The sequence below is a fragment of the Squalius cephalus genome (assembly GCF_949319135.1).
Source record: "Squalius cephalus genome assembly, chromosome: 20".
In the NCBI taxonomy this organism is placed as follows: Eukaryota; Metazoa; Chordata; class Actinopteri; order Cypriniformes; family Leuciscidae; genus Squalius; species Squalius cephalus.
This window is the reverse complement of record NC_137141.1, coordinates 6,034,367-6,050,382: the sequence shown is the minus strand read 5'-3', so window position 1 is coordinate 6,050,382 and position 16,016 is coordinate 6,034,367. Positions and strand designations below refer to the sequence as shown.

Below are 16,016 nucleotides of genomic sequence, written 5' to 3'. Positions count from 1 at the left end.
ATCCACCAAGCCAAAGTCTGAATGCTTTATTTTGTGCGTGCATACCTCTTTCTCCTGGAGACCCTGGCACACCTTGATTTCCTGGGAACCCGTTGGGTCCGGGCTGACCTGGCTCTCCACGGGCTCCCTGGTTGCCAGGTGGGCCTGGAGGACCGGAAGGACCGGGGCTATTGCTCCTGTAGTTACTGGGGATCTGGTTCATCATATTATCGATTCTGCTCATTTGTCCTATAAGCAAATCAAACATTTTCATTTTTAACACGAACAAACCCATTGGAAATATTCATAAAGAGGCAGGCAGAGGCGGAGACGGCTTACTGCTGACTAGTTGTTCGCAAACTTGTCTTGCTACTGAGCGCATCATATTCTGTGACGCAGTATCTCCCTGGAAAACAGAAAACAGAGCAAACGGGATTTTTACATTTTCTGAAGAAATGTGAGGTGTGTTTGCTCATGCAAAAACATTTTTGCAGTGACAACGTTAGTGAGTTCCTCGTTGTCGCTTGCAAAAAAGAAGTGTCTTAAATGTGCATTTGTGGTGTACCTCAAATCTTAAAAAGTAGTAACTTCAGTTGCGAAATATTCATAAAAAGCTGACCAATCAGGTTGTGAACGTATCCCTATGACTTTAGGTTTGGTATCTTTAGGTTCAGTGTTAAAAATACCAATGTGAACACTAAGCAGACCAGGACTAAATGTGTTTTTTTTTTGTTTTTTTTTGGCCTGGACCAAATGAACCAAGTGAACCGAACCACAAGTGTGAACACACCCTTAAAGTCATGTTTTAATGAAGTACACTTATTTTGATGTATTGACTAACATATTAAAGCACATGTAAAGCACTTGATTATAAATGTAATTTTAGTGTGTTATTCGGTATTGCATTTAGAGTTAGTATATTTTAAATGCACTTAAAAGGCACTCCCGTGATGAAGTGTATAAAGGTGACACTTACCCTTTCACCCTTCTCTCCTTTCATGCCAACAGCTCCCTGTGATTGACAGATGAGAAAAGATGAGTCAGAAATCACTCAGATCATATCTGTAGCTAGTGACCATAGGTTTGGTTATATTCACTGGCACATATTTTCATATGTTATCTTTTGATGAATGAATTTATATAAATAATTTTAAACAAGAAAATGAGAATTAATATGAGCCATTTGAACATGTACATACAGGGAGGCCAGTGTCTCCAGATTTTCCGGATTTTCCTGTGATTCCTGGCATTCCAGGTGATCCCGGTTGTCCCTAAAAATATGGATCTCAGTCAGTAAGAATGACTCAGTTTCTGATAAACATTCACAATCACTAACACAGAGAACCAGCATCAAGTTGACCTTTAATAAACAGTGTGAATGACTTAGACATGAGATCTGGGAAAGTGGCTCCAAAACGGACACTTTATTTTAAGATGACATTGTTATAATGTGATAACATAATATTAACTACATGTACTTACTATAGGGTTAAGGTTTAGTCTCAGTTGATTGTAATAATGCATAATTTCCTGTTATTACTATAGTAAGACATGTAACATGCAACTATGTCAAGTCAAGTCACATTTATTTATATATCGCTTTTTACAATGCAGATTGTTTCAAAGCAGCTTTACAGAGATAACAGAAAAATAATGCAACAAAGTTTGTTTCCAGAAGAAAATAGCGTCACAGTCCAGCTTAAGTAAGTTCAGTGATGTTTCATTTTTGTTGTAAAAAAGTTATTAATTTAGTTCATTTATATATATAGCCACTGCGATGTCATCGTCCAGCTCAGTTCAGTTCTCATATAATGGTGTCAATGCAGGCACATCAATAATATCGTTGAATATTAAATTAAATGTTAAATTTAATGTCCCCAACTTTAATGTCCCCAATGTCACCCTAAAATAAAGCCTTACCCCAAAAAGCACAATGTAAAAAAAAAAAATATTTTTGGTAAATAAAACAACGATTATTGGAGAACATTTTACAAAAAAAATACTACTTCAGTCTTTCCAGTTACTTGCTGTTTCCTGGTCATTTTTTGTGAAATTTCCTAACAATTTCTGAGTGAAAATTGTTTCTACACCAATTTTTTTTTCCAGTGTAGTTGGACATTGAAGCCATATTAAAAGCGTAAATGTCATTATATTACAAAATTTCTTATTTTAATGTTTCAAATGACGACCAAAAACTGTTCAATTTGTTTTGTGCTACACTGGAATTCATACACTGTTAAATGTGACTTTGTTAAAAGTCCTTGTAGATCACTGCATTTGTGAAAGACAGTATTTAAGTTAACAGAAGGAAGAAGAGGTCATTTGATGTATGGCAGAAACTTCAGCTGACTTCTCAGGCTACATGACGGTCTCGCACTCGTCAGATATTCAAAAGCTTCCACATTACATACCATTGGTCCCGATGGACCTCTTGGTCCAGATGGGCCTTCATTTCCTGGCGGACCCTGAACAACAACATATGTCATCATGAACTGTACAAGATGCAGAGCTAATAAAATCAGCAAAGATTTGTTCAATCCTGGAGATGATTTACCTCTGGGAGAGGTTTGAACACACCCTTGAGATGGGCCTAACACAACCGACTAACTCGGTCTGACAAGAGAACGAGACTGAAAACATGCACTTTCAAACCAGTTCAAGGTGCACGTCAAAAACTTCTTACCCTTGCACCAGAAGGCCCAACAGGGCCGAGTGGACCTGGAGCGCCAACAGGGCCCTTGGAAGAAGGAAAAATACTTAGTGTCATTCATCATTCAGTGGTTGTTTCAAACAACAAAGTAGCTGTTCGTGGATCAAACCTGAGCAATTTCAGAAATTGTCAGGATATGACTAAACTCAACCTTTCCATGGAAGAGAAGGAAGGCTTTAGCAACTGAACCATATGAATACATGTACAAATAAACGTCTCGCAAAGTAATGCCTTCATCCTGTACAGCAAAAAGAACAGTCATTTGTGTTTCTGTCTGTGTATTTCTTTTGGAAGTCAAAAATAAAATGACGTTATGATGAAGGTGTTAGCAATCGTTCCGCTCTGTTTTGTTAAGCTTTAAGAGCACTTGCATTGTGCCTGCCAATTGTTCAGTGCTTTAATAGGTAAGGTTAAGGGTGGTATAATTTTCTGAGCTTAAGCATTGATCCAATCATAAAGCCATTTATCTGATAAGCACATTAAATGTCCTAAATACTGTTTATGAAACCTTTCAGAATCCAACACAGCTGTTGTGCACCACAATTTAGTAGATTTCACAAGCTGATTAAAAACAGCTCAAAGAAAAAAGCACTTACTCGCTGTCCAGGTAAACCGGAGTCACCGGCGTCTCCCTTAGGTCCAGGCCGGCCCTGAAAACAGTAGAAATAAAGCAAGCGTTCACACTCATTCCTCTGTTACATGACATTCAAAGGAATTTACAACTCGGCAGTACGTGGATGACAGAGGGAGCAGTTTAATAAATGGGTCCGGAGCTTTTAGTCATAAATTACACCCGCACTATACAGTACTGTAGCCAGACAGGGCCAGGATTTTAAGGTCATAAGAAAGAGAAACAGAAAACACTTTCAACGAATAGAGTAGAAATTGGCGTCGCTTAAGCGAAAAGGCAGAAGTATGACATAACATAAAAACTGAACATTTTTAGCTAGTTTTAAACAAATGAACCTGCATCTTCCTCTTTAAATGTGTTCATTTAAATCTATGTATAACAATAAGTTATTGTAATAAGAAGCAATCACACTGTTTCAGGCTTAAGAAAGATCCTAATTAACTCTTTCCCCGCCATTGACGGAATTTTCTGGATTTCCGCGTTTCCGCTGTTATACGGTAGGGGGGCGCTATTACGCATCTTCTGAAAGAGTACTGAATCTCCTGATCAAAACACAGGCGAAGAAGAAGCAGAAACAAGCGATAGCATATGTGAGCAAATACACATGTAAAATAACGCAATCGCCAACATTAAACAGCATATAAATCAAATCTGCCTAATGCTACTGACTGAAATGTCGACCCAAGACGAACTATAAGATTGTGAAGCTTTGCGGGTGTTGATGGACTCGATCTACTTCATCTACTGGATGTTTCGATCATCGTTCTGAATCCGATCTGGATGTAGTGTTCAACAAAAACTTGTTTTTCTCAGATTTTAGCTTTATTTAATGAAACTCACCCGCATTCAAATGTTGATAAAAAAGAATGCATTAAGCTAGAATAAAACGGGTCTGTTCTTTCTTTTGATATATTGCATGTTCAGATATTCATACAACAAAATATAGAAATTTTTGTGAAGATGATCAAAAATGCTGGCGATGGCTGGCAACTTTTTTCAAAAACACTGGCGAGGAAAGGGTTAATAGTTAGAGTCAATGAGGGGCAATGCAATATTTCACAATGCAAAGGTTTGCGTTTTACTTACTGGTTCACCAGGAATAGACAATCCATTAGGACCCTGTGGGCCTGGAGGTCCCATCTGACCTGGTGCACCCTGCTCCCCACGTGGGCCCATTGGACCCTGAAATGAATGGGTTAAAATCCCGTTCATTTATCCAGTTTAACACTCTAGGAAGAAGTGCTAAGAGAGAAACTGGTTCTCTAAGGTACTGATCAAGTCTCTGACCATTTGCAGGTCATTTCAGAAGAAGGATGAGCTTACCGTGGGGCCAGACTCTCCTCTCTCACCTCGCGGGCCTTTTGTACCAGGGCCACCCTGAAAACAAAGAGGCTTGCTTAGAATCTCAGTGGCAGTGGATTTCAGAGGATTCATTATTTCATAACGGCTCTAAAGACAGTAATGTTTCTAAGTGCACACGTCCAAGGCCTACCCAGTGGTCTTCACTTCAGTTTTCTGACCTTTAAGCGAATCCATGAGTAAGTCACTAGTCATTAGCTCACGCTGTGCTGTTAACCATCGGTAATCCCAGATGTTCAATCCATGCATAATGGTGTAGAGAGAAGAGGCCCCATAATCATATTCCTGAGCTTAATGTAAAGAGCAGGGCTGAAATTACAGCGCTGAGGCTTTGGGGAAAATATCCCACTATCCCTGAACTCTGGACGCTTTCGTCCCCATCATCAGAAGTGAGATTTGCAGCGGTAGCATGATGACTTCAGAGACAGGAGAAACGTCAGGGGACTCTAATGATCTTACCGGAGGTCCCGCTGGGCCTGGAGGACCCACGCTGTCCTGAGCACATGTGCAGGAGTGAGGAAGAGCGGGACATTTGGCTTCTTCTCGCTACAGAGATGGAGATATAAATCAAACACTGCTGAAAACACAAAACACTAAACAGTACGTTAAAAAAAAACTAAAAAAGCAAAAGAACTGTAAAGATAAAGACAGCTGATATTACATAATATTAATTTAATATTCTTAAATATACTTAATCTTCAACAATGTTATTGATCTGACTGTATGAAAACTGAACTGGACGATGAGATGTAAAACTGCTTTATAGAGAAAATGAACTAATGTAATTGATGATCTTTACAACAGAACTGAATCAACACTGATCTGACTTCAGCTGAACAACAGCCGAAATGCATCACTTTCCTATTTGTCACTGTCTGTGTTGTATAAAGCGCTATAGAAATAAAGGTGACTTGACTTGACTTGATGTACACTGTTAAAAACTATCGCAATTTTGATGATAAAAACTGTTAAATGGTTAATGGCAATTTGTATACTGAGAAAAACTATAATAGATCTAGTTGGGACATTTCATGTAATTTAATGTAATAAAAAGTCATCTTATAAGTTACAATGAAAAACCATAAACTGACATTCCTAGAATCCTCTTTTTAAAAACTCACATTTAATGCTTTTTTTTTATCGGTTAAGTACATTAGGGTTTTATGTTATGTTGTTTAGGTGATGTTTATTGCATTATTTTAGTTACCGTGATGATGTTTTGAATTTGTGTGAACTGTGTGTCACTTCTATCTAGTAATATTTCCATCAGTTTGAGTCACTTGTGATGAACTTTGATTCATCATGTGGCTTTCTCTACCACCTGTTTTTATGGTGGTTGTCAGTATAATATAAAGGTAAAAAACAGATTTTACTTCAGTTAATGAAATATACACCTTATTTTATTTACCATTATGGTCTGCCCACCACATTTGCTGTTTTGTTACTGTAAATTTCACAGTTTTTTTAATCTCAAGTAAGTTTAAGCAAAGACAAAAACTAAATGCTGCACTGGCTTCAATGGTGTACATCTACCTGCCCTTCAACTACACTCCATGGACAGAAGTATGTGCACACTCCCTTCTAATGAACGGCTTTGGCTAAGCCCTTTAATTCCAGTGAAGACAAATGTTAAAGGAACGGTTCACCCAATAACAAAAATGCACGTGCTCCATGGAAGACAGAAACCCTTACAGGTTTGGAAAGACATGAGGGTGAGTAAAAGATGACGTCATTTTCCATTTTGGGTGGAAAACTATCCCTTTAATGCTATTTCCGAAATGGTCAAGTGCCCTTTTTTAGACCTTTGAGTAAATACTGTGTAAAGTTCATTTAAATCCAACAATTGTGTGGAAATTCAATTGTATATGCAATCAATGTAAATAGAGTGCATAGTCTGATGAGCATTACTTTACTCATCACTAACATAAAGTGAAATATGCGTTAATGTGTTACAGTTCTCTATGCTTGATTTTAAGGAAGATTAACCTATGAACTGAGAGCCTTTTACTGCTTTACAGTGAATGACATATTGCTGCAAGGGGACTTAGCAAAGATACTGGAGAAGGGCAATCAGCGTGAACAACGAAGTCATATCGAAACACAACCATGAATTGCTCAGAAGCTTGACAGCTGTGTTAAGGGGAACATCTTGTGAAGTCTGCAAAACTCAATGGCCTTTTCTCAGTTACCACTATCAAGTGTTCTTTAAAAGCCATCAGCGTACTGACCAAACAGTAGACAAAAGCTCATCCCTCAAGATGACAATCTATACACAATCCCTACTTACCATTGCTGGAATATCACAACATTTGTCTCGACTTGTCCAGCCCAAACTGCAGACAATATCAAACATCTGGAGTTGGAACTGCGGGAGAGAAAAATGGGAACACAAACGGATGTTACAGATGGCTCGCATTGAGCGCCGGGAGTTCAAAAAAAAAAACATGCACACAACACTGTGTTGAAAAGGAATACAGAGAGAATCGAATCCGTTCAGGCATGAATGGGTGGGAGGACATGCAACTGATTGAGGATGAGGGGACAAAGGAAAGGGCAGGGTATATTCATTGGATTAATAGTTTAGTGCGTGTTTAGATCTCTGGCTGTATCGAAGGGAATGAGCAGTCTGTGCTTACTGTGGCTGACTGCTTCCTTGAACCACCAGACTTTGCCATTTTTCCAAGGACTTCATAGCCATCTGTGGATATGTTGTTGGCTTCTTTGATCTCTTTCTCAGCCACCTCTTGGCAGTCGATGTTGAGTTTGACATTTTTCGGTGAAATAGAAATGTGAAGCTGCAAAAATAAAGTGCAAATACTTCAGTGGTGCAATCCAACCATTACTCAGTACTCTAGACATCTTGGGTTGGTTCATAAATCTTTATAAAAGAGATTCACAAAACTGCCTGATTGACAAAAAAATTCTCAGAAGTCATCCTTTCCGAAACCATTCTCCCATGACAACATTAACCCTACGGCCTGTGAACTATGTTTAGAGCTACGCTCTCAATTCTTCCAATAACAGTTTCTGTCCAACTATAATGAGTTTAATTAGTTCATTATGTAAAGACATGCCAATTGTCGAACACAAATACGAATGTTCATGTCAGCAGATAATATTGACTGGTTGACCAACTGTAATTTCCCCTTTGAATACACTTTGAGATTCTACATGCGGATGCAACCACTGAAATGCTTTTTCCATACTTTTTTTTTTAGGGGGAATACAACGTTTTCTTTATGTAGCATCACCACATGTTGCTATTATGTCATTCTGCGGCTGACCGTCTAATGCGCTCGTTCCCCCTATTTTCAGTCAAAAAGTCTGACCGTCTCATACATCTGATATTCATACTTTGTAAACCAGCAGTCCAAAAGCAAGGTAATATTTCTTGCCAAAATACCATCAACATCTTTGGCAACCAGCATTTGGCTTCCCGCAAGCAGAAGGGGTCTGAAGTTAAGGCTTCGGATCGAAAGCTTCAGAAGCTTATCCAAATAGTCGGTTCAAAAGCTTTTGTGAAGAGAATGCAATGCTGTAGCCATCCATTCAAAAACTATAAGCTGAGAGACCATTATTGCTAAGGTGGAAAGTGTGTCGTAACGGTCAGGGCCAAATTACAGAGCTACAGTCTCATTCGTTTGCACCATGTACTTTGCATTCACACTTTCTCCTGGGTTCTCCTCCCATTCTGGCTACTGTGGGTTTCTGAAAAAGCCCACCATGTGGTTTAATCTTGCTCTGCTCTAGTCTTTCACTCTGTCCTGTCAGACTTTCATTATATCTATCTGCCTCCATCTCATAGTTGCACCTTTGGCTGGCCATCTTTTCCCACCATTTCCTATTTCTGTGAATTCAATGAGTAAATTCACATTTTAGACAGGAAGTGGTTTCAAACTATAATTTTAAAATTTTACTTTCCAAAATCTTAAGCGCTGCATTGATACTTACTGTCTACATGGACAGCAAAGTGAAATGTAAGTACATGTACATGCATGAAACCCTTGACTATTCCTTCCAGTGTGTCTTTACTAATGCATTATACACTGAAGGTATTTAGCAATATTTGTGTGTGTTATGCATTTTATCATTTATATACATTATATCACGTTATTGGCTTAGTAAAATGCTAACTGTGCTGTCACATTAGAAAATTTCAGCGACATTTTTTTGCTGAAAAAAAGTTCCGTTGTTCATTGTCAGTAGAGTTGTGCTGAATGTAGACACATATAAAACCAAGCAGCTTTATGTTGGTCAACGTGGGGATTCGCGCAAACTTGAACACAAGCGAAATATATGAGTGGGGAACGAAACTACCAAATATGTGACTTGATTTTGCGTGTGAAATTTGGCCGAGCAATGGTAAATCTGACTGCACCTTAACACTGGGCAATGCTGTGAATTTGTGTGACCGACTTCAACATGCGTGAAATGTAAGTAGGGAACTTTTTTTTTTCCGCCATGCGAATTCCTATTGAGATTTGGATTTTGCCCGCAAAATTTCATAGAGTAACGGTAAATGTGACTGCAACTTAACACTTACCACTGGTCAAATGCGGCGAATTTGCATGACCAAAATCTATGTAGAACTCCTGATTGTGCAGATTACTATAAAAGTGTCTGGATTTTGCTCACAAAAAGTTAAATGGTAAATGTGATCGCACATTAACACGAAAAAGCCATTATGAGTCTAATCTGTGCTTCATGTGAGGAGTGCTTCCAAACCGTTCACATGACATGAACTTCAAATCTAACTCGGAAAGCATTTATTCATGGATTAATTTTAGCTACTAAATTCATAATCAGAGGGATTTCAAAGGAAGGAAATGGCATCGAGAAGGGGCCAGTGTTCTGTGTGGTATTGTGCGGTTGACCATAGAATCCCTTTAATAGCTGTTTTCATTTCCTATGTCTCTCTAAGCACTCTTATTAAACACTATACTGGCACAGTGTACACACTTTTGTGGACACTCATATTTTAATTCTGATAATAAAGGCTTTTAGGTTGTTATTAACTATTACAGAGAAATTAACCGTTACAAATCCGTAATCCTTCAGACGATGCATGTTCATGTGGTTTGGCAGTGGCATCCTTTAAGATGAATAAGGATTCATATAGTCTGCACTTTCTTTAAGCAACATCATTTTTGTTGACTTTCTGGTGATCTTGACAGGCTTCATGAGATTCATCAGATTGCCAATGCAAAACTGTCCAAAATGCTGGGGTTTTGCTTCGTCTTTTTTATTTTTTTGGTTCATTTTATTGTCAGTCTATCAAAAATAAAAAAAAAGTTGGGTCATTTACTTAGAAAAGTAATAGCACGCCTATTTTCAACAAACTGCATAATTTGAAGTATCATTCATGTATGTTATTGCAAATGGCACATGATGCAGTGTAGTCTAATATGTATAGGGTTGTTCAAACAATTTGCAATTAACATTAATTATATTACTGTCCAATGCACGATAATGTTATTTTTCTTGTCGCCTGCCACTTTAAATGCTCAAGCTCCTTAAAGTCAAGTGGATTCTGATTGGCTGTCAATGTTTTTATCATTCATCAGCTGGAAAAGATTGTTCTGAAAATGATTCCAACAATATCGTTCCTCTGTCGTTATATCATTATAATTGTGGTGTGGATGTCTATAGAATAAAAACGATTATTAAAATTGTATAGTTATCGTCCTTGTTGTGAACGGGCCTTTATTCTTTACCTTTAAAGAACCTTCTCAACTTTCCAATGTTTGCTGGGGTTTGATGGGTTTGCTGCGACTGAGAGGTTTCCTTTGCATGTAACCAGTCTGTAATCTTGTAACCAAGGTGGTCAGCTAATCACAACCTTAGCTCAGAATTGTTGTTCTGTGTTCAAGTCTCTAGTAATGCCAGTGGTTGCTGAACATACAGTAGACTACAGCTGCAAACCAATGCTTTTCTGCACCAACCCTGGACCACAAATTGGCCCTTAGATAAGCCAAAATGCACACTGTATGACATCACTTTGTCAATGAAGTCATTGTAATGATGTCCATGGGTGAATCTCATGCAAACAACCAAAAGAAATTCAAAGAAAAGTCTATTTTAGGTCTGTTTTTGGTTTGTAAATACTCATTATTACAGATTATTCTAATATGCCACATTACTATAATACAGCACTACAGCTTTTTACACTAAAATACAAATACAATGCTGCACAAAAATACTATAATGATGTTTAAATGCTTTATATTTTAAAATACTTCATTTTTTTGTATTACATCAATAGGAAATAGTCTTCAGTTTCTTCGACTTCCCGGTGGTCTTTACAGGCTTCTTGAGATTCATCCCGATTGCTCAAGCTGTTCTTTCAAATTTCCCAAAATCTTTCATGTGTGGATGTAAAATTAGCACATCTTGAAATCTGATTTGCCAAGACTCTAGTATAAATTACAGTCTCCTGGTTGTCAGACGTTTTTTACATTAGCAATTAAACTATGTCAGCAGTCACTTGGGACAAACATGACAAAATGATTACATGTTTAGCTTTAAAGTCTCAGCGTGTGCACTGGGCCTAGAATAACCTCTGAGAAGGCAAAACCCTTTATTTAAAAATAACATCATTAACGTCCACTTTTACAACATCTTCAATAGTAATGATTGATGATTTTTAGCTCTCATGAACCACAAACTGGAAACTGCTCTTGCACAAACCTGCAACAATGAGCGCTCACCATATGGGCCATAAACATCGCAATTTAAAGCGAAAGGCAAACCAACAGTGACAAATCTTTCATTGAGCTCCAAGAAGTAAAACCGTGTCTTCAGTGGGAAACTTGTTCTGAATTTATTAGCCAAGACTTATAACACAAGCCATCGCTTCCAAAATCGTTATACTGTACCAAACAATCTTTACTGCTTTGCAGGGACTAATATTCTTCCAGAGAAATTCCAGCACTTTCTTAATGTGCTCTATCTGGAAGTATTTAAAACAGGAGACTGCAAGTTCAAATCCATCTCTTGATTCATATGGACATTCACAGTCAAGATAAAGAAGATATAATTCAACGACGGACATCTAAAAGAACCGGTTCAGGTCTTCAGAAGTCACCCTGGCTTTTTATGAAAGCTACCTATGCACTTATTATTTTAATGTGTGTCATTGCTGACAATTTTTAAGGGGACATATTATGCCCTTTTTCAACGTCTTTATTTGGTTAGGGTTTTCATGCTTGAATGTTCAAAAAACACCTTATTTTTCCTATATTTCACATTATTCCAGCTCCTCTTTCAGTAACGCTCCGTTTAGTTCCTGTCTCTATGAAGCTCCTCCTTCTCAAAAGCACACTGTGTTCTGATTGGTCAGCTGGAACAGTGTGTTGTGATTGGTCAATCGCTTCGAGCGTGTTTGGGTAACTAACTCAACCAGGCCCCGTCACTTTATTCTGCGTATGCTTTGGGCAGGAATTATTTAAATGAGGAATATAATTCGTTCCCGGAAGAAAACTCAAGACTACAATGGAGGCGTTTCAGGGAGTTCAGAAACAGTGCCTACTGACATAGAGAATAACCGTCTTTGGAGTGACTTTGTGCTTTGTAATTTGCAAAGCTTTTTTAAGCAGCAACATTAGACACACTAATGAAAGATGTAAAAAGCATAAAAGGACCCCATTAAATGGCCAAGTAGTCAAGCAAAGTAAGTAAAATCATTCTACCTTGTGGAAACTGCCGTGGAAAACTTTCTTCACGAGGTCGTTATCAAAGGAGACTTTCTGAATTTCCCCTCTGGAGTCCTTATTGTAGAATGAGATGACTCTACTGGAGGCTGAGAACAAAACACACACTTACACATGGCTCTGCACTGAGCGCCCAGGCAAATATGAGGCAACAACAACAACAACACAAAGAATCTCCATGCTAATATGAGCTTGATGCACTAAATGGGTTGATTATGCATTTCTGAGCAATTACTGCTATAAATCACTGCAACCCTAAAATCTGGAACCCATTTAGAGGGTCTGGGTTTCTAAATGAGGTTCAGCAGACACCGCAAGGCTGACTGCATGAACACACACATGAGACAAGGAAGATAAAAATGGTGCTTACGGTCAACGGTGAGCCCGACCTCAGGGTTGTTGTTCTTGTCTGATATCTGCCATATATCAAATGCATCCTTGCCGGTGTCGGGAAGGAGACGGAAGAGGAGAATCAGCGTGTAGGAGGGAGGAAGACCATCTGGATGGATTTCCCTTTAAAGAAAAATACAGCTCGTTTATCAATACAAAAACCTTTCATCAGCCTTAATTTTCATAAAATCGTGTCATAATGCAAAGTTGCTGGGAATGTTGCATGCGTCTGATGACAACAGAAAAAATGAAAGGCTTTATGCAGATTAATTTGTTGTGCAGTGAAACCAGACATAAATCAAAAAGTGCAGAACAGATTCACATACTGTCCTCTGAGAAAAATACAAACAGACTTGCAGCCTTGAGAAATCGCAACACACTGAAAGTATTTTCCCTTCTCTGGTGCTCAGAGTGTTTCCATTCGAACTGCTGCTTGCCAACCCACGAATACACATCATTAAAGATAAATTAATCAAGCATGCCTTCAGACCAGATCTTCAGTGAGCTCAGGACAAACTGAGGTTCACTCACAATAGCATATTGGAGGACGGCACCATTGAAACGATCAGAAAAAGAAAGCCACACAAACCTGGCGCAGTTTTGAAAAACCAGCTTTCAGTGGATGCTCTGATATGAGAGAACATTTGAAAGCTTAAAGTCTGACCTTCCCGAAACATCAGTCGCTCTAGGGTTTGTGTGTATTAAGTTGTTCTTAAAATAATTAAATAATTAATAGTAAATAAATTAACTTTAACTTAAATTTTAGTATTATGTATAGTATAGTTTTTTAATATATTTTGAATTTTTTCAAAATATTTTTATATTTTCAGTTTTCATTTTAATTTCATTTAGTTTTATTTTTTAGTAATTTTGTTATGTGCATTAAGTATATATATATTTTTTAAATATTACTATTTATATTACTATTTATTAATTTACTTATTATTTTTTTAGCTTTAGTTCAGTTTTAATTTTAATTTTATGATTTTTTTTATCTAATATTTATATTTATTTTTTTAAGCTGTATTTCAATTAATACAAATGTTTTTTTAATAATTTTAATTTTACTTAATGATAATAAACCTGACTCTCTGATGCTGGTGTCCACTACATTGTACAGAACACATAGTTTCTGTACTATTGTTTAATAGTTCAATACACTATTGTAACAACAGTAAATAGAAAAACTTTGCCAGACAAATTTCTACCACAAAAGCAACCGGTTGGCAGTGACTTCAGCTTGAACTTGTCTTCTGCACTTCAGTCAAGCCACATAAAACTCTTTAAAATAGGATTTTCTCCTCAAAAGTAGCAGAGGATGAATTTAATCTTCAGGTCAATCATGAGAATGTTTTTATGAGTTACCACTGGAAATGTCTGTAAAATCTGACACTTCACTCTCACAAGCAACTACAACAAACAAGGAGAAATGCTTCTTGGGGGAAAAAAGCTGTGGAGACCATAGACTACAAGCCCTCTGAAGATGGTTAAAATAAGTGTGATTGCCTAAATACCATTACAGTCTGTGTGGGAGCACAGAAAACACACTTGCACTGCAATCCGACCTACTTTGTGGGCTGGGAAATGAATGCGTCCTTATGGAGTCTGTATGCAATGTAACTGTTGAAGGAGCCTGGTTCCATGGAGACGCCGCTCATGCCAGCAAACGTCCTGTCAGTGATGTTAAAAGCCTCCAGCATCCTGAAACCTATGCGTTTTCATCAAAACATCAATCAAGAGATGCATAACAGTGTGTGATGATAGAGGAAAACAAGACTATGATGATGGGAAGTCATCGAATATGGACTCGAGAGTCAAGTTCTGACCTGGCGATGTGAATCCATCGAGGTAAATCAAAGGACACGCTGTGAAGAAAAAAAAATCAGGAAATTATTTTACTCTTGTCTTTCATGATAGAGTTAAAGTGAACAATGCAGACTAAAAGAATGACTTCCTACTGGATGTTGCCGTTTCACAGATGAACGTAATGAGGTTGTCTTGGATCTTAGCAAATGCATCAAAGTCATCAACGATAAAGACGTGTCTCTCGCTTGGCTTGCTTCCGATGTTCCTCAGTTCGGCAGTGTCTACGTCTGCGATACCCACCACAAACACACTGAAGCCTGTGGAAAAGACAACACCGAGGCTTTAGGGAGATACATCGCCTGTCAAAACCTGTCAAGAACTTGCCCGGGTCGCATTTCACCCCAAAATACGCAGTTAAATGTTGCATAAAGAGACTGAGGCCATGCATGATCATTGGGATTTGTGTTACCTGCATGCTGTAGTTTAGTAGCACTCTTCTTCACATCATCTTGAGAACGTCCATCGGTTACCACAACCAGAACCTTGGGAACGGTTCTCCTCATCCCGCTGTCTGAGATGAACACCTTATCTCCAACATGCTTCAGCGCAGCACCTAATGCATTCACACACATATACACAGTGCAAGAAGTGAAATATTTCATAGCTTTTGTTTCTGTTTTTGCCAAACAGCATTCAAACACTTAGTGCCAGATTTACTAAAGACACGCAGTGAAAAAGTAGCGCTGAAAAGGAGTGGACAGGGTTATTTTCTCCACTTGTGTTCATTTATTGGGAATGCTAGAGGAAGATGTTATTCAAACGTAAAGTTTCCCAAGCCCCGTTTTTCTCAGTTTATTTTTAATTAGCTGTGCCTGTGTTGTTAGTATATTACCCACACCTGATTATTATCGGCTCTGCTTGTTTGCAACCCTACGCTAATTTGTGTTGGTTATAATGGAAATGTCCTGGGTTATCAGCCTAGTTTTGTTTCCTGAAAACATAGTTATAACGAACATTCGCAAACAGCATCGCGAAGTTGTGTAGTTGGAACGACAGCTCTCGACCTGTGTTAGAAGCAGAGTTTCTTGTTTTTATAACATGTGAACTCAAATAATCCTTATCTTGAGTAAAATAAGCAAGCTGACATTCAGGACAATCTATATCTTTTATTTAGAATACATACAAATGTCATTTATGTCTTTTAGTTTGTCAAGATCAAAGCTGGGTTTTTGAAGAGTGCGCATGTGCGCACGTGCTCTAGTGCGTAAGAACGAGCCTATGATTGAATCTGGAAATTAAGCAAAGTAACTGAGAAAATTTATATCGAAACATCTAGCATTAATTCTATCTCAAACAGATTCATTAAAAGAAGTTATTACTCCACCACCTGCATGACATCATTAACCAACGTGGTTGAACTACCAATTTGAGA

The 16,016-nt window shown here is 38.0% G+C and overlaps 1 protein-coding gene across 3 annotated transcripts in view; it reads right to left on the bottom strand.

The window, feature by feature from the left end:
- The window catches only part of col12a1a (collagen, type XII, alpha 1a), an 83,612-nt gene that overhangs the window by 7,682 nt on the left and 59,914 nt on the right, over window positions 1–16,016 (bottom strand). For all 3 annotated transcript variants that reach the window (XM_079854331.1, XM_079854330.1, XM_079854332.1), the window contains 18 exons: window positions 15,054–15,197; window positions 14,737–14,901; window positions 14,605–14,643; window positions 14,348–14,486; window positions 12,759–12,901; window positions 12,368–12,477; window positions 7,316–7,474; window positions 6,967–7,044; window positions 5,139–5,225; window positions 4,644–4,697; window positions 4,407–4,502; window positions 3,286–3,339; window positions 2,663–2,716; window positions 2,391–2,444; window positions 1,179–1,250; window positions 956–991; window positions 319–385; window positions 46–228 (listed from right to left, as the gene is read on the bottom strand). In XM_079854331.1, the coding sequence (XP_079710457.1) occupies window positions 46–228; window positions 319–385; window positions 956–991; window positions 1,179–1,250; window positions 2,391–2,444; window positions 2,663–2,716; window positions 3,286–3,339; window positions 4,407–4,502; window positions 4,644–4,697; window positions 5,139–5,225; window positions 6,967–7,044; window positions 7,316–7,474; window positions 12,368–12,477; window positions 12,759–12,901; window positions 14,348–14,486; window positions 14,605–14,643; window positions 14,737–14,901; window positions 15,054–15,197 (1,734 nt within the window). The remainder of the gene's footprint in view (window positions 1–45; window positions 229–318; window positions 386–955; window positions 992–1,178; window positions 1,251–2,390; window positions 2,445–2,662; window positions 2,717–3,285; window positions 3,340–4,406; window positions 4,503–4,643; window positions 4,698–5,138; window positions 5,226–6,966; window positions 7,045–7,315; window positions 7,475–12,367; window positions 12,478–12,758; window positions 12,902–14,347; window positions 14,487–14,604; window positions 14,644–14,736; window positions 14,902–15,053; window positions 15,198–16,016) is intronic.